This window comes from Zingiber officinale, chromosome 8A, assembly GCF_018446385.1.
Source record: "Zingiber officinale cultivar Zhangliang chromosome 8A, Zo_v1.1, whole genome shotgun sequence".
In the NCBI taxonomy this organism is placed as follows: domain Eukaryota; kingdom Viridiplantae; phylum Streptophyta; class Magnoliopsida; order Zingiberales; family Zingiberaceae; genus Zingiber; species Zingiber officinale.
In genome coordinates, this window is record NC_056000.1 from 140,304,677 (window position 1) to 140,327,340 (window position 22,664).

General features: G+C 38.9%; 2 protein-coding genes across 4 annotated transcripts; one reads left to right on the plus strand and one right to left on the minus strand.

Moving 5' to 3' along the window:
* Positions 1-7,413: 7,413 nt before the first annotated feature.
* LOC122010431 (pentatricopeptide repeat-containing protein At4g02750-like) lies at positions 7,414-12,114 on the plus strand. 3 transcript variants are annotated; one of them, XM_042566963.1, is made up of 4 exons: positions 7,414-7,616; positions 7,720-10,933; positions 11,030-11,154; positions 11,450-12,114. In XM_042566963.1, the coding sequence occupies exon 2, from the start codon at positions 7,845-7,847 to the stop codon at positions 10,377-10,379; it is 2,535 nt and encodes an 844-aa protein (XP_042422897.1). In that variant the 5' UTR covers positions 7,414-7,616; positions 7,720-7,844; the 3' UTR covers positions 10,380-10,933; positions 11,030-11,154; positions 11,450-12,114. The 3 variants fall into 3 exon arrangements, with proteins under 3 accessions (XP_042422897.1, XP_042422896.1, XP_042422895.1); XM_042566962.1 differs by having other exon boundaries at positions 7,414-7,649; positions 7,720-11,154; XM_042566961.1 differs by having other exon boundaries at positions 7,720-11,154.
* Positions 12,115-13,700: 1,586 nt separating this feature from the next.
* LOC122010432 (probable serine/threonine-protein kinase WNK9) lies at positions 13,701-17,266 on the minus strand. The gene is made up of 7 exons (XM_042566964.1): positions 16,953-17,266; positions 16,790-16,827; positions 16,450-16,677; positions 16,136-16,356; positions 15,885-16,042; positions 15,373-15,805; positions 13,701-15,289 (listed from the first exon to the last, which is right to left on the minus strand). The coding sequence occupies exons 1-7, from the start codon at positions 17,022-17,024 to the stop codon at positions 14,322-14,324; spliced, it is 2,118 nt and encodes a 705-aa protein (XP_042422898.1). The 5' UTR covers positions 17,025-17,266; the 3' UTR covers positions 13,701-14,321.
* Between the last annotated feature and the right edge of the window lie 5,398 nt (positions 17,267-22,664).

Genomic DNA, 22,664 nt, shown 5'->3' on the forward strand with positions numbered 1-22,664 from the left:
TATCGAGTATATGATACGCATCATCGTTTAGATTAGATCTAAATCACGTCAACTCGTAATGCCTACCATGCCGTGATACCTACCACTACCTCGACCGCATGTTGTTGTTGAATCTGCCAAAGCAGAGCAACACATACTATCTTGGTAGGGTACGGAGGGACAATCTTGGTCCCGCCTATCAACGCATAGGTGAGTACAACTCAATTAGATTGAGTATTCCTAGTTAACTCGGTTGGATCGAGTATAACTATAGGCATTCTTCCAACGGTTGGAAAGATAGATCAAAATCACATATATATTAACTCTCGGGCGTATTAGCCAAAGCTAACTCGAGTTTTAATATAAATGCGGATATTGAACCTATAAACAAGAGTTGCATAGAGATGTAATTGGTAATCGTTACCTACCGATCATACTAAGTCTTGGGCGTATTAGCCAAAGCTAACTCAAGGGTTAGTATGATGTGGATCTTGTCTCACATGAATTATAGAATTCAGTGGGAGCATCATTTAGTTAAAGGCCTAATTAAATGATTAAGAATATGATACTTATTTCTGCATTTATTTCTGTTGTAGAATTGTCATGACGTCGAACACGAACATCTTCTCTCTGCGTTCTGTCCTTAAGAAGGACAAGTTCAACGGAGCAAATTTTCTGGACTGGTACAGGAATCTGAGAATAGTTCTCACTCAGGAACGTAAACTGTACGTTCTGGAGCAGCCCATTCCGGAGGCTCCTCCTGCCATTGCCACGCGAGCAGACCGTGATGCTTACAAGAAGCATCAAGATGATGCATTAAATGTGTCCTGTCTTATGCTCGCGACCATGAACTCTGAGCTTCAGAAGCAACATGAGTTGATGGGTGCTTACGATATGGTTGAACATCTTTGTCACCTATATCAAGGACAAGCAAGGCACTGGAAGAGGAACTCCAAAGAATACCTGGAAGACCTTAAGAAGAAGAGAAATAAGATTTCTACTTCAGGTATACATGTTATAGAAGTCAACCTCTCTATTTCTTCATTGTGGGTATTAGATATCGGATGTGCTTCGCACATTTGTACTAATGTACAAGCGCTGAGAAATAGCAGGGCATTGACGAAGGGTGAGGTAGACCTACGAGTAGGCAATGGAGCACGGGTTGCTGCTATTACTGTAGGAACTTACTATCTATCTCTACCCTCTGGGCTTGTACTAGAATTAGATGATTGTTGTTATGTACCTACCTTGACTAAGAACATAATTTCAGTTTCTTGTTTGGACAAGAAAGGATTTTTGTTTATAATAAAGAACAAATGTTATTCCGTCTATTTAAACGATATGTTCTATTGTAGTGCACCTTTGATAAACGGACTCTATATTCTAGATCTTGAGAGCCCTATCTATAACATAAATACCAAGAGGTTCAAGTCAAATGACATGAACCAAACCTACATCTGGCACTGTCGCTTAGGTCATATAAATGACAAGCGCTTATCCCAGCTCCATAAGGATGGTTTGCTGGACTCATTTGATTTAGAATCATATGAGATATGCGAGTCATGCCTACGAGGCAAGATGACTAAGACTCCCTTTAGTGGGCACAGTGAAAGAGCGACTGATTTATTAGGACTCATACATAGTGATGTATGTGGCCCTTTCAATGTCACTGCTAGAGGAGGTTATAGGTACTTCATCACATTTACTGATGACTTCAGTAGATATGGTTATGTGTACTTGATGACACATAAGTCTGAATCCTTTGAAAAGTTCAAAGAATTCAAGAATGAAGTACAGAACCAGCTTGGCAAGAGTATTAAGATACTTCGATCCGATCGAGGTGGAAAATACCTTAGCCATGAGTTTCGTGACTACCTAGCTTAGTGTGGGATTCTATCCCAACTCACTCCTCCTGGAACACCACAGTGGAATGGTGTATCCGAAAGGAGGAATCGTACCCTATTAGATATGGTGCGATCTATGATGAGTCACACAGATCTTCCGACATACCTTTGGGGCTATGCTTTAGACACGACAGCTTTTATACTCAACCGAGTTCCATCCAAGGCTGTGATAAAGACACCATATAGGATATGGACTGGGAGAGATGCTCATGTGTCTTTCATGAGGATATGGGGTTGTGAGGCTTACGTTCGACGTCAAGTCTCAGACAAATTAGGACCAAAATCCGACAAGTGCTATTTTGGATATCCTAAGGAAACTAAGGGATATTACTTCTACATTCCCAGTCAGCACAAGGTAGTTGTGGCAAAGACTGGGGTCTTTCTAGAAACAATTGTTTCTAGAAAGACTAGTGGGAGCGCGTTCGATCTTGAAGAAGTTCAAGATGCGAACAATAGCACTGATGCCTCGATGGAAATTGAACTGGAACCACAAAGTGTTGTGGATGATATTGTTCCACAAGGAGTTGAGGAACAACAACCAGTTCAAGTAGACATACCTCTTCGCAGGTCTGATAGGGTACGTCGTCAGCCTGAGAGATACTCATTTCTCTTGTCTGACCATGTTGACGTTGTACTCATAGAGGATGAGCCTACCACCTATCAGGAAGCTGTGATGAGACCAGATTCTGAGAAATGGCTAGAGGCCATGAGATCCGAGATGGAATCCATGTACACCAACCAAGTATGGACTTTGGTTGATCCACCTGAAGGGGTAAAACCCATTGGGTGTAAGTGGGTCTTTAAGAGAAAGACTGACATGGATGGACTTATCTATAAGGGTCGCTTGGTAGCTAAAGGTTTCAAGCAGATTGATGGTATTGACTATGATGAAACCTTTTCTCCAGTAGCGATGTTTAAGTCCATTCGGATCATGCTTGCTATTGTAGCCTACCATGACTATGAGATATGACAGATGGATGTCAAAACCATGTTTCTGAATGGAAACCTACTCGAGGATGTGTACATGACACAACCTGAGGGTTTTGTAGATCCACAGCATACTAGCAGAGTATGCAAGCTGCATAGGTCCATTTATGGACTAAAGCAAGCTTCTCGGAGCAGGAATCTTCGATTCGATGATGCAATCAAACAGTTTGGTTTCATCAAGAATGAAGATGAACCTTGTGTCTACAAGAAGGTTATAGGGGGCATAGTTGTCTTCCTCATATTGTATGTGGATGACATATTACTCATTGGGAAGGACATCCCTATGCTTCAGTCTGTCAAGACTTGGCTAGGGAGTTGCTTCTCAATGAATGACTTAGGTGAGACATCCCGCATTCTAGGGATACAGATCTATAGAGATAGATCTAAGAGATTGCTTGGCCTAAGTCAGAGTACATATATTGACAAGGTACTCCTTCGATTTGCCATGCAGAACTCCAAGAAGGGATTTCTGCCGATGTCACATGGCGTGAGTCTTTCGAAGACTCAAGGTCCCTCTTCTAGAGAGGAGAGAGACCGCATGGATCAGATCCCTTATGCCTCAGCCATAGGATCGATCATGTACGCCATGCTATGTACTCGACCTGATGTCTCGTATGCTTTGAGCATGACGAGCAGATACCAGCCAGATCCAGGTGAAAGTCACTCGATAGCGGTCAAGAATATTCTTAAGTACTTAAGAAGGACTAAAGAATATTTCTTGATATATGGAGGCAGTGATGAGCTAGTTGTAAAGGGTTACAATGATGCTAGCTTTCAGACCGACCAGGATGACTATAGATCGCAGTCGGGGTTCGTATTTTGCATTAATGGTGGTGTTGTGAGCTGGAAGAGTTCGAAGCAGGACACAGTAGCTGATTCTACAACAGAAGCCGAGTACATTGCTGCATCAGAGGCAGCAAAGGAGGCAGTTTGGATCCGCAAGTTCATCACTGAACTTGGGGTGGTTTCTAGCATTGCTAACCCCATTGAGCTCTATTGTGACAACAATAGAGCTATAGCACAGGCGAAGGAACCTCGCTCACACCAGCGGACCAAACACATACTACGGCGCTTCCATCTCATTCGAGAGATTATCGAGAGAGGAGATGTGAAGATTTGCAGAGTACCTACAGAGGCTAACATCGCAGATCCCTTGACCAAGGCTTTGGCACAGAGGAAGCATGATGGTCACACTAGGTCATTTGGGCTTAGAGCCTACACTGATTGGCACTAGTGCTAGTGGGAGATTGTTAGCTAGAGCCCTAGAGCCAATCATTTGATGATTGTATATTGGACTTATTGTATCATATTCTATATAAATAAAGGCATTTGGTTTTTGGTTATTATACTTACTTGTATTGGTGTCAAATAAACTAAGTATAATAACGTCCTAGAGTAGAAGGTTCTTACCTATATCAATCGATTGGTTGAATCGATAGTGAGATGATATAGGGAACACTACTCTAAATCATTCCTAGTCGAGTATTAACATGCAGGGACAATGCTAATGCAATAAGACTAGCATGTAGGTCAACTCGATGACTTGATCTCACAAGTCATGGATATAGAGATATCAAGTTGACACATGAGTATACATTAGAGAATGTATATTGAATGACCCGCCATGAGAAAATATCATGGATCGTTATATGAGTGTCATATACTTTCTCATGTGGCTATTAGTATGACTACTAGTCCTTAGACCTGAAGTCACCATAGATCCCTGCATAAGGAGTTATGTACTTTAGTTTCGTCAAACGTCACCCGTAACTGGGTGGACTATAAAGGCGATTACTGGGTATGTAACAAATTATGCGGAGGGATGTGAGTGATGTAGATGGGATCTATCCCTCCTATATGACGGGAGTGACATCGATATTCTTGATAAAGTGAGACCACGAAATGCATGGCCATGCCCAAATGAGTCAATATAGGATATTGAGCTCATTTGATTTAGTGAGTCTACTTGGAGTTCAAGATTTAGATTGGTCAGAGGATGACACGGTCTATGCCTCACATTGATCAATCTAGATGTCTAGGATAGAAGGACACTTGTCATATATTGTGAGGAGTCACAATTAGTAGTCACAAAGTGATGTTGAATCTCAACATTTCTTGTAACTTGGGTAGCAATGATGTATTGCTAGATGTCGCTCATTGCTTATGTTTTTAAAGGAGTTTAGAAACATTGCCAACGTTACAAGAACCTATTGGGTCACACACAAAGAACAAGTGGATGGAGATTAGGTTCATATGATGAACCAATTGGATTCGGATTGATTTAAATTAGACTTATTGAGTTAGACTCAATTAGATTCAATTGTTGAATAAGTCTAATTTAAATTTGATTCATTAAGTTAATTTATATTAATGAATTGAGATTCATTAGATTGAAATTGGCTTGAATCAAAGAATGAATTCAACTCAACATGGAAGAGATTTGGTCAATTTTGACTTAACCAAAATGGGAAGTTGAAACATCAAGTTTGACTTGATGAATTGTCACTTCATGGAGGATGACTCATCCTACATGGCAGCCACATCATCTCCACCTCATGAGGTGTGCCACCTCATGGAGGTTACACCTCCCATTCCATTTAATGTGGCCGACCACATTAAATGGGGAGGTTACAATGGTGTGGCCAGCCACACTAATGCAAAAGGAGGTTTTGTTTTTGTGGCAATTGATGTGTGGTAATTATTCTATCTTCTTCCTAGCTTCTTCCTCCTCCTTTGCTGTGGTTGCCGAAAGCTATCATGGAGGGTGAAGGTGTATGAGTTGTGTTCCAAGAAAAGGGTGAAGTGAAGGTCACAAAGGAGGGTACCTAGAGGATTGTGTGAGATCCCTTTTCTTTCTCTCCTTTCTCCCCTTTTAAATCCTACCCGAGAGCCCTAGAAAGTGCTAGCACACTTGGGTGCTCTCTTCTCCATTCTTGTGTGTTAGAGAACACACCTTGTTCGTGTGGATATCACTAGAGAGTTGTCTACGTTGACAACTTCGAGATCCGGCGTACCGTTGGACGAGCGGGATTTGCAAGGGCACGCTTCGAAGGTAAAATATTTTTCCTTTGTAAATCTACTGTAGATCGTACTTTAAAACTCGTATTCGTGTTTTCGAAATTTTTCTTCGCACAAGATCCAATGGCTAGGGTGATTCGGGGTTTTCGCGGCCCGGAAAACCCAACAAAATGAAGATACTGACTGGTTATGATCCTGATCATCCTGCATTGTTCCCTGCTCGATGGGTTCACTTCACATCACAATTATCTTTTTGTATGCCTTGTATAGCCGATTGAGATTGTTGTTGGTTGTGACAAAAAATAGAATGGATCTATCGCTGCCACAGTCAATGACTTCACCTTAAGACAATCATAGCAAATTTTGCAATCATTGAAAAAATAAAAAATTCCACAATTGGCCTAATCTGTTTGATCAAAATTCCCAACTTCTGGGAATACAGTTGTAAAAGATAAAGCATGTCTAAAAACAAATCGAAGTCCTTCATACTCTGCGTGCTCAATAAACATTTGTGCACAAACGCTATATCTGCCAGTGCACACACAAGAAAGTAGGGACTAAGCCAAATCACTACCGATCAAAGCGAAATCTAGCATATGAGAAACTCAAACTGATGAATTCAAAGTAAAATTTTTTAAAAAAAAGGTTTGTTGAATCCGTAAATGATCAACAAAAAAAAAACTAGGAAATTTCCACCATGAATACCAAAACACGCATAACGGAAGTCTAGTATTTGCTTCCAAATTATCTCGTTTATATATAGTTCCTATTTAATTTTTTTTTCTAATTCTATTTTAATAATATTTTCCATGGCATGATGACAACTAATGACCCTATAATTAATATTTTTTAATTTTATTAGGAATACTATATTTATTTTAAGGGTAAATATTATATTTATTATATTTACATTCCCAAACCTTTGACAAACCAAACAATAATATTGGTAATCATATCTAATCAAAATTTATAAATCAAACAACAGTATTGGAATGGCTAAACTTATTTCTATTCCAATCTAGTATCAAACTCATTCCCATTCTCATTCCTATGTTTAAACCAAACACCTCCTAAATCTTATTTCTTTCCAAAGAGAGTATTGTTCTTTTCTCCTACCTTTTATTTTGAATCTTTAGTCATCCCATTTAAACATAGGCAAGAGTCTTTACTATCTCTTAACATTGCACTATAATCTAGAGCTAAAAATTACATTTTACCTTTTAAATTAGTCTTGAACAAAAAGTGATATCGCATATCCTAAACGATCCAATATCGGAGATATTTTATCATAGTATACTACTCTTTGCATAAGAAAAATTAAACACACAACAAAGTATTTTACACTTATTAAAAATTAATTCAAAAATATGGTAGAATATATATGTATATATCAACCATGTCAATCCGTTTGAGCAAATTGGTCTTAAAAAATCGTAATTTCATGGTCCAAAATAATAATAATAATAATAATAATAATAATAAATTCAGGTTCCATTTCATCCCGTCCCATGCCCTATAAATTCTCATCTTGTGCAGAGGGAGGTCGTGAAGGGTGGCCAAAACCGACATCGCCGCCGCCGGCCAACGTTGTCGCCGACGAACCCAACTCTGCTCCGATTCCATACGTGGTTAGTGCGACCTATCTTCTCCGCTCCTCTCGCAACCCGTCCCTACTCTGGTCGCCGTGGCAGCGGCAGGTGTTATGCAGCTGCAAATGCCTAGATTCGGGTAGAAATTTCCATTGATGATTCTTTGTACCAGGTTTGCCTCAGAACGGATCCTTTCTGATTATCTCCACTAATTGCTAGCTATGAATTGTTCTTTTTTGCAGCTTTCTGTTGTGTTCCGGTGATCTGTGGATTTGCTGCTAATCTATCGATTGTGCCTGTGCATGTCAATATACGAATAATTTCTGGCCTATCTTACGATTTCGTGTGCTGATTAGGATTGCTAATCATGTTGGTCTTCTTGAGGCGGGGAACCTCATTCCAAAACCCTTCCTTTTCTTATTCTTTCGTTAGATTCCTGTTAAATTCGGCTCATTTAGTGAGATCTTACCCAGTGAGCGATCTCTCTCTTTACACTTCCAAGATACAAGAACTCTGTCGACTTGGTCGCGTTAGGGAAGCTCGCAGCTTATTTGACGCAATGCCCCACAGAGACTCCATCACCTGGAACTCCATGATATTTGGTTATTCTATCAATGACATGATGGACGATGCACGGATGCTCTTTGATGCCTTTGTTGGAAGGAACACTCGGACATGGACCATCTTGGTCTCTGGTTATGCTAAGAACAGCCGCCTCAAAGATGCACAGCTCCTGTTTGATTCAATGCCAGAACGCAGCATCATTTCATGGAATGCCATCATTAGCGGATATGTGCAAAATGGGGATATAAACACAGCTCAACGTATCTTTGATGAGATGCCTGTGCGAGATATTGCATCGTGGAATGCTATCATCACTGGGTATTGCCATGCTCATCGTATGAGTGAAGCGAGGAAATTGTTTGACCAGATGCGCATGAGGAATTTGGTATCTTGGTCTGTGATGATATCTGGGTATGTTCAGGTTAATCAATACAGAGAGGCCTGGATGAGTTTTGTTAGGATGCAACGGGAGGGAGTGAGACCAGATCAAGCTAGTTTCACAGTCTCTATATCTGCAATTATTGGGCTTGACGACCTCAAATTGCTCGAGAACCTGCGAACATTGGCAATCAAAACAAATTATGAAGAGGATGTAATTGTGGGCACTGCCATCCTGAATGCTTATACAAAAGATATTATAGGCTGGGACAAAGCAGTGAAGTTCTTTGAATTAATGAAAGAGAGGAACGAGTACTCCTGGTCTACCATGATCACCGCATTTGCTCATATTGGGCGGTTGGATGATGCCATCTCCATGTATGAGAGAGATCCTGTAAAATCTGTAGCTTCTCAAACTGCTATGTTGACTGCCTATGCCCAAAATGGACGGCCAAGTGAAGCAAGAATCCTTTTCGAAAAGATTCCTAATGCTAATGTGGTTTCTTGGAATGCCATGATCGCTGGGTATGCACAGAATAAAATGTTAGATGAAGCCAAAGAGTTATTCCACAGGATGCCCATAAGAAACTCTGTTTCGTGGTCTTCCATGATTGCTGGTTGTGCACAGAACGGAGAGAATGAGGAGGCTTTGCATCTTCTCTCCGAGCTACACAGGCTTGGAACCTGTCCCAACCTTTCATGCTTAACAAGTGGCTTTTTTGCTTGTGGCAATATTGGAGCTTTTGAATTTGGCAGACAACTGCATTCTCTTAGTTTAAAAGCAGGTTCCCAGTTCAATTCTTATGTGAACAATGGTCTAATTACCATGTATTCCAAGTGCAAGAACATAGAAGCTGTCTCAAGGGTTTTCACCTGGATGCGAACGAGAGATATTGTCTCCTGGAATTCTTTAATAAGTGCCCTTTCTCTGAACAATATGTTGGAGGATGCACGAATGGCTTTTGATAAGATGTCCAACCGAGATATCGTATCCTGGACTGCCATTATATCTGCATATGTACAGGATGAGAATTGGAATGAAGCTTTGAGACTCTTTATCAGAATGTTGGGTGAAGGAATACTTCCCAACTCGCTAACAATCACTAGTGTTCTAAGTGCTTGTGGGAATTTAGCCTTCACCAACCTAGGCCGACAAATCCATGGCTTCACCTTTAAATTGGGATATGATCTGGAACTCTTTGTTGGCAATGCTTTAATAACAATGTACTTCAAGTGTGGCTCTGCGGATTCGTTTAGGGTCTTTGATGAGATGGTTGATTGTGACATTGTTACATGGAATTCAGTGCTAGCTGGTTGTGCACAACACGGTCTTGGAAGGGAAGCAATTGAAATTTTTGAACAAATGAAGTCTGAATGTTTCCTTCCGAATGCAGTCACATTCTTGGTGCTCTTGTGTGCTTGTAGCCATGGTGGTTTAGTTGATGAAGGATGGAGTTATTTCAAGATGATGAGCAATGTATACGGAATTAGGCCATCAAAAGAGCATTATGCTAGCATGGTGGATCTTCTAGGGAGGGCTGGTTACTTAGTTGAGGCCGAGGAGTTCATAGAGAATATGCCAATTGAACCAGACTCGGTGGTTTGGGGCGCACTTCTAGGCGCATGTAAAATCCATCAGAATGCAGAACTTGGCCGGAGAGTTGCTGAGACACTGTTTAATATGGATCCACAAGATTCAGGTAACTATGTTTTACTTTCAAATTTGTATGCATCACTCGGGATGTGGGATGAAGTTGAAGAAGTCAGAAAGTTGATGATTGATCGAGGGGTGGTAACAAGGCCGGGTTACAGTTGGACTCAATTGAAGAGAAAGATTCAATTCCTTTATAGTGGGAATAATCAGCCAGAACACATAGGTGCCATATATGCTACCATGGGAGAGTTTTACGACAGCATGAATAATCCAAGTTATAACTCCAATACGAGAATCCTTCAATAAGATACAGAAGGATGACAGTACTCAAGAGCTTAGAATGCTGATGGTTCAGATATTGAAACAGCAATTTCAACTGAAACTGTGGCTTGTGCATCACCTTTACTCAAGGGGGGTCAATGATTTAGCAAATGATCTACTCTATCGAAACTCAGAACAAGTGCACAAGTCCAGTTATTTAATTCAGCTGTTTATAACTCACTTCTCATCAATTGGTATCTGTTTCTGAGATTACTGAGAGTAAAAGATCACTCACATAACTGATTGAATTGACTGCAACAGACCATTCCAATTTACAGTACCATTACAGCATCACAGTTTGTGTGTGTCAATCAAAGATACAATTCCATTCTAAGCTAACTCTTGGAGACTGGAGATGGCTTGAGAACAGATGCTTGAGAAATAGCTCGGTTCTGGTGAGAAAAGTGCTTATATTCTGTTCTCTTCTACGCATCATGGTGTCCATTCTCACGCCACATTCAACCTACTTTTGAAGTCCTTAGCTCAATGTTCCCTCAAATAAAGAACTTCTTAGTTGAAAAATCATTGTCCATGCCGAGGTAACTCAGAAGCAAAACATTTCAGTTGATCCGCTCCAAATTTTAACAAGTTGCCGACGCTGTAAGTACCTTATAGATGAAAATTTTTGTAATCAGTGTCCAATCAGGAAATGGTATTCATAGCTTTCCTGCTATATTGCTGATCAATGAAACAACAAGGCTTCCATATCATGAGCCAAAGGATCTGAATTCGCTTGTGTATTTCTACCACATAAGCACCGGTACAATGCTCTAACTGTTTTTCTTTTCCTAGTTAAACATCTCATGTGATTTCCAATTTCTACCATATTTTCTGTTTAACCTTTTGTTTATATAAATATTAAGGAAATTAGGTGGACTCTTGCAAACATAGAACTGACTAGCCTCTGATTATATAGTAGATTTGGCTTTTATGATGAGAGATCAAGTGCCTTTATTTCATCTTCATCTACTGTGGTTATTCTATGTCTTATCATTTTCTACATCTTGTGTAATAATATTCTTACACCTCGAACCTTTTTCTCTATATTTATACAGGTTTAGATCCAATCATACTTCTGGAAATAGATCAGTCCAGTTCAGAATTCTCGAATCTGCAGGGGAGTTGATAACCAAGGAGCCTTATTTGATATTTGAAGTACTTTTCATCTTCTTGAGAATGATCATTTACTTTGTCCCTGCGATATACTCGTTCGTGAAACCTTTTTGGGCCCCACATACCTGGCACCTGAACTTGCGATTACTGCATGAATTGAGCCAGATATTGGAGCAGATTTAAAATTTAGTTGAACTCAAAGGTCGTGGAACAACCTTAAGCTTTGGAGCCAAACGAGGAACCTTCAGAAAGGAGCGAATAACTTATGGGTTCGGGCGGCTTCTCTTGCCTCTTTATCACTCAGGTGAGTCTTCATCACTTTCCTCAAAACTCTCTCTTTCTAACTTGCAACGATATCTTTTCAATACTTGTGATGATAACAAGCTGTGTTTGGTGGGAAAAGTGAACACTATTTTCTTCATTTCCCATTTTCATTTCATAAAAAGGCGAATTAATTAACCAGAGCTCATTTATAGTTGAGCTGTCACACTAGTCTTTTTTCATGTCAATGAATATTAACATTTTCTAGTTGTGACAAATTTAACTCTACTTCAAATATAATATAATAAATGGATTAAAGTTTATAAACTGAATAAATATGACTTGAAATGGATCGACTCTGCTCAAAATGGATACAAATTAGATGGCATACTTAATAAATGGTCATGTTACAATGTACTTAGAAAAATATTTGATGGTCAAGATGAAAATTATAAAAACATTCCTACTATTTATGCTTGCCAAGTTATTTTTCTCTTTTGATCTTGAGGTATCTTAAAACAATCTATTTAACCAATCTATGAGAAATATGTAATTAATTTTCCATTGCAATTTAGTAGTGATAATGATTAAATTCTGGTTAGCACTAATAATAAGTTCACATCATTTGTATCAATAGTTGTTTAGTTCAATGTTAAACAAGTTAATTTTAATTTTTTTAATAAATTTATATAATAATACTATTTAGAGAGATTTAACATTATCACTATGACATACAAATACTTCATAATCAATAATCAAAACCAAAAAAAAAAATACACCATATTTATTTATTTATTTGCTTAAATTTGTAGGATATTTTTTTAATTTTTAATAACGAGGAACTCTTCTCCGATCTCTACCTTTATAACAAGTTTGAAATCAAAAGAGTGGTTTCTCTTTGGATACCAATCAATGACTTAAGATGTGTTACTTTCAGAACAATTAAACGAGGTGCGTTACTTTCAGGAGTGTATGTAAGGATCACATTGATAGGGGAGTGCTTATAGATATCAAGAACAATGCAATACTATGAATGTTTGAATATGAAACTAGATTGTTCTATTTTGAGAAAGGGAGAACAATATACAAAGGAAAAGAAAGTCCAACTTACTATAAAGCTAAAACCCTTCGCTATTCGAAATCACACATTTAGTTCCCTTATTTTAGTCTCGTCCTTTGATAACTAGATGATGTTAACACATTGCACTTTCATAAATTCAATACAAGACGACGAGCATGCCAACTCTATACCTAACTAATCCAACATCATATCTAGTATAGTTCATGGTGTTATCTTGCTTGCACTTTACATAGGCAACATAGTTGGCATAACATATAATAAGGCTCAACCTAATTCTTCTTGTCCCTAGACATTAATACCTAATTTATTATCTATATTCAACCCAAGTAGAAGAACACAGAATATAGAAAAGAATGATATCTTTTTCATTCACTTGTGTGATCATACATCACTTTAACAGCACACTAAAGAATGCAAACTCTCTCACTATCTACTTGTTTGATTTTTTTAATCCAAACTTGATATATGCTACAATTATATATATATATACACACCCATGAGGCATTGTATACTTCGATTGAATTTATAGTAGATTAGATATGATGTGAAATTTATCATTTTATTAATTTTGGTTTGGACCAATGAATGAGCTTATAGTGGAACAAGTACAAATTTAACTTAGATAAGGCCAAGTAAAGGGAATTTAGGTATAGTTCACCAAGTACAAATTCAATTCATCTTCAAGGCTTTACAAGATTGAATAGTTTTTCAGTAGATAGTCTAGGTACAACTCTGTACTACCAAAAAAACAAACCCCACAAGCTTGAATGGTAGTAATGCTGCCACTTCCATGGAATAAATCTTAAAGAGTGGTGGTGAGCCAACAACATCAAATCAAAGGCACTTGTTAATGAACAGTTTAGTATCTGAATAATTGCTTGCTTTATATCAAGAAGTCTTTGAATTATAACACAAGATTCATTTGGCCTTCCTTACCTTCTCCTCTGCTATCTGCCACTCCAATTTAAGTTAATGCTCGTCATCACCACATCATAAAGCCACTTTTACAAAAAAAGTTGTTGTCACTTTCAATTGTGAGCCTCTTTATCTGTCACTTTCCTTCCACTTCCTCATCTTTTATTCAGCATACATCACTTTGCTTACTATGACTTTCAACATCTTGTTTCTACGAGTAGCTGTCTTTTTAGGAGCTGCACAACTCAAAATGAAATCTCCACAGATGCTGGCAGAGTCTGTGTTATACTGACTCAAAAACATATATTTGAGAACTTGATAGGAGCATATTGAATTCATTCTGAATTTTGAAATGTAAACATTGATCGATGTCGAATGCTTCTCATAAGTAGCTTTTGTACTATACCTGACTAAAGATTACAATCTTCGCCAGTCCTAATAGGATAAAAGAATACACATAGAACGATACATTTCCATTCATCTCATGGTCCCTGTACAGTAAGGCAGTTGAAAATCTTGATAAGCAGTGGAACGTTGTGCTGTACAATTTGCAGATGTTAAGCGATAGGTAGAGACTTTGTCCTGGTGTGCGCACTTGCAGATCCAGAGTAGAAGTTATTTGCAGTGAACATCTGCTCAGGACTGTCAGGAGAGTTCATAACACGATTTTGATCTCTGTGCGATTGCAAACTGCAATGTCTTGAATCAGAAGAAGTCATCTTAAGACTGCAGGGTTCATCAGTATCGCTCTGAGGTATGTGGAACGAGTATCTCTTCCCCAGATGAAAGGACTTCATATGCATTATTTCTTCTGAAGAACCTACAAAGCCGTTTTGTTTGCCTCTCGCCTTGTTCGTAGAGTCAGGGGATGGTCGTGGCCCTCTTTTGGATGCTCGTTGTGACTCTATCACGTAGTTTGCCTCTAACCATTTCAGGTCTTGACCAATGCCATTCAAAGAAGCATCTAGTTCATTGGGTGCAGTAAACTGGTAATCAAACTCGGGCGAATCAAGATACTGCTGCAAAGTCTTCTTGGATTCACTTCTTGAGCAATCATCCATGTGTATGACCTTTTCCCCCTTCCCTAACGAGTCTAATTGTCCACATTCTTCATCAGAGTGATTAAACCTCAATGAAAGAGAGCAATCCTCAAGTTCAACAGATTGGCTTGTGAATAGCATAGGCACTTCCTCTGTGACACAAAGCTCGGTTTCCTCAACTTGGTAGGTTACCTCTTCAAACCGGCCATGCATTTCAGCACACTCAATGTGGCAACAGTTGACAGATTTCATTGAACCACACGAAGAAACATTAGACGCGCATTTGCGGCAAACTCTTGGATTTTCTTCTATGCCAGGACCTAGCTTCCATCCCGGTACCAGAGAAGCTACTTCTCCGTCAATCATGTCAGCTATTTTAGTTACATCATAATCCATTATATCTAATTCTGCAACCATCTCGGTGGCAACACTCAATGCTGTATCGGCCTCAATGTCAAAGAGAAAATATATATTTCGTACACAACCTGCACAAAGATTTGAATTTAGCTTCCATATTTAACAAATAAAACAAGAAAACAAAATTTTCCAAGATGTAAATTGTCATTACCCTCTTTATCTGAAATCCTTAATCTAAGAAATATGTTCCCGTCTTCTTTTCTCTTTCCCTTGATAGTAATATCTATGTTCGCAGGTTGATCATCTTTGCGATTGTCAAAGAGGCTCATGCCATGCTCTACCATATCGGTGATATCGTAATCCCAGCCATTTTCCAATTCTATTTGGTGTTGTACATTGTTTGAAAAATAATTACCATTCAAAGAACCATTGCTTTGAATAAGTTCAAGGGAAGGTTCCCTAAGTATCTGATGCAGAAAGCCAATGTCTTGCTCCTCATAACTCGAACCAAGATCAATTTGTAAAAAGGGATCGTCAAGAAGCTCCCTAGCAGAAAGCCTCTCGGATGCAGTCGCAAGGCATTTTTCAACGAATTCCCTGACCTCAGGATCTTTAACACGGTATAGTGCTTCCGGCTTCATTCCCTGTAAGTAAAATGAAGGTCACACCTTCACTACTCGGTTGCGATATCAATCAACAAGTTTAAAGGTCCAAGTTTCTTACAGAGACAACTTTCTTGTAAATTTGCACAGGGTGGGTGCATTCGCTATAAGGGTACTCAAAGGTGACCATTTCCAACACACACATCCCGAACGAATAGATGTCGACTAGTTCATTGTATTCTTCCTCATACACCTCCGGCGCCATGAACTCCGGTGTGCCTGTAAGTGATTTCAAAAACCATCCAAAAATCGGTTACATACTACTGCCACAAGGAAGTTGATGGGCAAAGATCCAAAAGTCTATGATCATACCTACGCAATGGATAGCGTGTGATTTCCGAAGAATGGCAGCAAGGCCAAGATCCCCAATCTTGACCTCGCCTTGATTGCCATTGATGAAGATATTGTCACACTTGAGGTCCCTATGGATGATTGGGGGATCATGGCTGTGGAGATAGAGAAGACCACTAATAATCTGCCTACACCAATGCTTCACTGCCCTGATGTTAATCCTTCTGTGCTTTTGCCTATACCTATCCACAGATCGTAAACCGCTACCGATCGGAACACAAACAGATTGTTTTAAGGTATAAGAACAGAAGAAACAAGCAACAAGATCGCCTTACTGCCTGAGGGTGCCGGAGGTGAACAACTCAGTGACAAAATTGATGTTCCTCTCAGCGGTGTCCACCCACGAGGTGTAGAACTTCATAATGTTCCTGTGCTTCAAGGTCTTGAGGAGGTGGATCTCACAGTAGAGCCTCTCCAGGTTCTCGGGGCTCTGCAGGAAATCATACAGCTTCACTTGGTTCCAAGCAACCTCAATCCCTTCGTACTCATCGAAAGCCCTATAACTGGCGGCAAGAAAATCCCCCCCAAAAAAAAGAGGGCAAAAGATCAGAAAAAGCAAAAGCCTGCAAATCAAGCGACAAGAAACCCAGATTTAGGTTAAGAAATGCTTCGTACACTGTCTTGGAAGCGCCCTTGCCTAGGATCTCGTTGTACTGCGCAGAAACAAGCCAAAAGAAAAAAAAAAAAAGATGAAATCTTTACCCCCAAACTGGAATCTATCTTTAGCAGCAATCAACGAAAAGGAAGAAGAAAGAAAGAAAGCAAGAAGTGTCACTACCCTTCCATATCTTCCTGTGGGATCGACCTCGACGAACTGGAGGTGATTCGGGTCTTCCGCTTCACTGCCCATCCCTGAAGAACATGAAGGATCCTGATCGCCGAGAAGGGGGAGGGGCGGCGGAGGAAGCGGAGGAGAGATGGGAGCGAGGAATCAAGGTGGAAGATAAGTCGAAGGAATGGGCATGGGGAGTTCCACCAAACAAGAAGAAGAAGAAGAGATCTTCGCAAGAAATCAAAGGCACAAGGAAGGCTGGCTGGCTAGCTGGCTCATAAGTTTTCTCAACTGGGAGAAAAGAGTCCCCATCCCATAGGACAAAAGCAGGACGAGATGAAACCACCTTTAATTTCTTTTTTTATTATTATTATTCAATTATTTTAAATATTTTATTTAATAGATTTAATTACCCTTTTATTTCATCATATTTTTTTTTCTTCTTCTCAAATTACCCTATTTTATTTAATAGAATTTTAGTCGCACCCAACCCTGCACACTCATACTCATACATGACTGAGTATAAATTTAGATATCAAGAGATTTGTTCGGATACGTTGATTTACTTTTGAAAATCGAGACATTTAAATTTATACTCGGTCATCCATAAATGTGTAACATAAGGATATGAAGATTAAAAAAATTATATATATTCAATCTTACGTCACACATTACATACACATCTAAATATTTTTTTGATTTAATTTTTTTTATGTTTAATAATGTAATCCAATCTCTGCTTCGCGATGAGGAAAGGAGGGCGGCTCTATTTCGCGATGAGCTTCGGCAAGAGAGGAGGCGGCTCTGCTTCGCAACGAGGAGAGGAGGGCGGCTCTGCTTAGCGACGAGCTTCGGCGAGAGAGGAGGCGGCTCTTCGCGACGAGGAGAGGAGGACGACTCTGCTTAGCGACGAGCTTCGGCGAGAGAGGAGGGGATTCGGAGAGGAAGGAGAAGGAAGCGATGAGGAGAGGAGTCGACAGTTAGGGTTTGTGGAGAGTTGTTTTTCTTTTACCTGTTGCTGATGTGTAAGTGCAGCAGGTTTTTTTGCCAGCTTAGATGACGCGAATAACTTGTGCCGCACAGAAAGCGCCGCAGGTTAAACTTTGTGTGTGTATATATATATATATATATTGTGTGTGTATATATATATATATATATATATATAAAAGGAAAATAAGAAGGTTTTAAATGATACGTTTTTCTTTCAATTTTCTTATTTATAAATAGTAGTATTTAAGATATTATTTAATAAATTAAATTTATTATATTTAATAGGGTGTTGAGCAAAATTATGACTCTTTTTTTCAAACTACAATAAACGAAGAAAAATATTGGTTGAAAATTAAGGGCCACCTACTCACATGGAATCTATTCAAATAATATTTTTTTAAAAGATGAAATAATTCGACTATTGCAAAATCTTTTCACGTGAATGAAACCTTTTATGTCCAATCACTTTTGTTTAATATTTTTTAGAAAAAACAATGTTTTTTTTTATCTCCTAAATTTAATAAGTGTATTTTTTTCCCCTAAATGTCTATAGACTTTTCAAATTCTAATTATAATCCCTTCTATCACGGATTAACGTAATTAATATTGATATGGATGATTATTTTAATAAACTTTGGGATTAATTTTCAACCAGTATAAAATATTTCATTCGATATCTAATCTTCCCATATAAAGGATCGATATGATAGAATAAAATATCTTTCATAATTTACATGTCTAAATATAATCGAGGATCAGTGATATTGAATTGTACAAGTTAACGTTATCAAATTTTTTACTTCAATTATAATCCCCAACCACCCTAATTTTTGATTTCATTGCTCAAATAACTCCCCATTGGCTCATCAACTCAACTTTACCATTTGTTCTCCTCCATTATTGAAATGTCAAGATTGATCAGATTGATTAAGCTTAAGTTGATTCAACTTTAAATCTTGATATTTGAGTTTTGATGTTTGACAATAGATGGAGATTATAAGTGCAATTGTCCATATAGGATATTGACGGTCAAAAATTGATCAAAAGAGTCAAATAGATTAAGGTTAACTAAATACTTGATTGAGAAGTCTTACTCCTAACTAGAGGTTTGGCAAGGGCAAACACAACTGGAAGGTTGGCAGAATGTGAAAATCCAAGTGAGTCAGTGTTGACCGAACATTTAGTGTGGAAAGTCCTAATGAGTGAAGTCAGACAGATTGAAATTCTTGGTGAGTGAAGTCAGGCAATTGGAAAAGTCTTGGTGAATGAAGTCAGACAGTTGAAAGCCCTAATAAGTGAAGCTAGGCAAATAAAAGTCCTGGTGAGTGAAGCAAAATAGTTAGAAAAGTCCTAGTGAATAAAGTCAGGTGAAAAATCCTAGTAAGTGAAGTTATGCAGTGTGGAAATCTTGGTGAGTGAAATTAGGTGAAAAGCCCTATTGAGTGAAGCTAGACAGTTAAAAATCCTGGTGAGTGAAATCAGGTGGTGAAAAGTCCTAGTAAGTGAAGCTAGGCAGAGAAAAATCTTGGTGAGTGAAATCAGGTAGTGAAAAATCTAGTGAGTGAAGTTAGGTGTTACGAAATCACAACTGCACGGCTACATCGTCAGTAATAAAATATCGATCAATCAGGGATTGAGAACACTCAAGGACTCACACTTTGAATTAGCTAAACTAACGAATTCTCGAGGAGATGTTTTTGCACAAAAGTAAGTATAGAAGCAAAGTAAACTAAAGATAAAAGTGAGGAAGTCTTGTTTAGCGAAATGTTCTAGGGGTTTCAGTTTCAACGTGATGGAATTTAATGTGCTTGGATTTACTCATTTTCTATCATCAATTCTTATATATGTAGGAAGCTTAACCGAAGTACCAACACTAATTTGGGCTAAGAGTCGGAGTGCTTTCCCTATTATCATCCAATTCTCCTAAATGAAAATAATAATCTAGGAAGTTTGGTTAAGAGGATATCCCTGTCATTAGGACCCTCAGCCATACATTTATAAATCACAAAGTCACCTATGAGCATGAGATTAAGGAAAACCCATTACGTATAGTTACGATCTCCCTTGTGGAGAAAATTGCCCCCTTATCAAGATCTACCCTCTAGATGGCTGGTTAAGAGGGTATCCTTATCACTAGCCCCCCCCCCCCCGGGCGCCCGCGGTTATACAATCTAGAGATCAATCTATACTAAGTTAACAATCCACTACATCCATCAAAGCTAACATGATCATTAAGCATAATTCCACACAATCACATTAGAAAGAACATTACTTGAATAGGGTATTGGCATAGTCCAAGAGTTTACATCAAATCTTCATTACAACTACTCTCTAATCCCTAGAATGAGAGAACTACTTTATGACAAGAAGGGAATTGAATTGGAAGACAAAGATAGCAAACCTCAACATTCAAATCGAGAGAGAAGTGAAGAAGAGACTTAGTGATTGCCAACGAGTGATCTCTGAAGCAATCCTTGCCAATGGAGGGATGGAGAGCTAGATTCCAACCTTAGATCATCGATTCAGGACCTCCAGTCACCAAATCTGAGTTTGGATCATCTTCCCCAAAGGGGAAAATTTTCCTCCCCTTTTGAAAATGGGGAAGAAGACCCCTTATATACGCAGTCACGCCCCTGCCACAGCTCATGCCAATTGGCACGACCAAAGCCTGTTGGCCTCAAAGTCCTAAGCACACGGTCGTGTGGAATCCACATGGCCCCTTTAAGGTCGGTCTCTGGTGGTGTGGCACAGCCTCAATTGAGTTGAGCTCTGGATCCCCTACATGACTGTGTGAATCCACACGGCCTAAGTGGGGTTAGCTCTTGGTTGATCCGCACGGTTGTGCCTAAGGGCATGACTAACTTCTTGTTGCCTTCGAGTGAAGAAACACTGTCGTGCTAAGAGGCACGATCCTACTAAGCTCTTTTCTCTACAAGTTGCTCCTTTGTAGGTTTCTGCTCCGTTTCCACTCCAAAAGCGTTCATGTCACAACAAAATATACAAGAGCAGATCTTTAAACCAAAAGAGTAATTATGCGGAAATAATGATGAAAGGAAATGCAAATGTGTAGAACATACTCGAGATAAAACCGTGAATGTGCGATAAAGTATGCATAAATACTATTAGGCAGTGAGGAAGTCCTGATGAGTGAAGGCAAACAGTAGAAATCCAGGTGGGTTGAGGTTAACCGGACATTTGGTGAGTGGAAGTCCAAGTGAGTTATGGATTACTGGACACTTGGCACGAGACAGTTAGTCCAAATGAATCAAGGTTGATCGAACACTTAGCATGAGACGGTAAGTCCAAGTGAATTACGGTTGACTGGATACTTGACACAAGAAGAAAAGTCCAAATGGGTCAAAAAGTTGATCGGACACTCGGCGACAAAATCCCAACAAGTCAAGGCTGACTAGATGTTAGGCACGAGGAAGCCCCAGAAGGTCAAAAGTTGACCGGTTGTTGGGCAAGGGAACCCTAGACTTGTGTTTGACAAAATAGGGCTAAGCGATCAATAATTGATCGATTGGCCCAAAGCCCAATCGATCGATTGGGACATGCCAATCGATTAGGCGATCGATTCGGCTCAAATTTCTCACGATGATGTGAGGAAGCCGGAATCGATTCCTGAGTCTTCTACGATAGCACATAAGGATTCTAGATCGATCAGCTGATCGATCTAGCTGCCCCCAATCGATCAACTGATCGATTGGAAGATAACCGTTGCGCGGGACGTAAGGTTTGGACGACTAGGATCACTTGGATCTGACATGACAATCGATTAAGAGCAAACCCAATCGTTTGGGAGCCCAAAAAATGCAGATATAAAGGTGACAATGAGTTCAAACACAACAAGACTCACACGCATCTCTCCAGCCAGTTCTTGGAAGTTTTGGGAGACAAAGTGCTACTGCATTTCCCATCTTCAAGAGACATTCAAAGCAAAAAAGACTTAAAGGATTCAAGGTTCAAAATGTAAAGTCTTTTTCGATTTGTATTTATGTTTATTTCCTTATTTCGAGTTGTATTTTCTTATTCTGAGTTGTAGAGGTTTCTCCACCTCTAGATTATTTTGAGGAGTGCATTTCATAGCAAAGAGTGTGTTCAACGTGGATCCTTAAATTAATCTTCTCATCTTGAAATGGATACAAAGCAAATCCTATTTGTTAACATTGGGAGCTTGCTTTGAGTTTATCTGCTGCAAAATCAACATCGACGAAGTAAGTGAGCAAAACGAGCTATTCACCCCTAGCTCCGGTGTGTCCTAGCACTAGCAAGGTTGAGGCAATGATAATAATATTCATACCCAAAAGGAGGGATGGTAAATACAAAGATTAAGCGAGGAATGTAAGTGATTTACTTTTAGTTTTGTTGCAAGAACTAGATTGTGACTGGGGTGTAAACGAATGAAGTCGGCTTGTGAACTTTTCAAACTAGTTCAAATAATATTTGATTCATTTTTAAAATTATCAAATTTGAACTAAACTCAAACATGTTCGATAATTTTTTTGAACTGAATTTAAATCGGTAATATTTTATTTAACTGTTCACGAGTCACTCGTAAACTTTTATTTAATTTTATTATATATTTATTATTTTCTATTATGTTATTTAGTAAACATATTTTAATATATTTTGAAAAATCAACACCACTATAATGTTCAAATCAAAGTTCTATCAATTTGAATCAAATTTAAGTTCGAAGTTCATTACAAATCAAGTTCCAGTTGC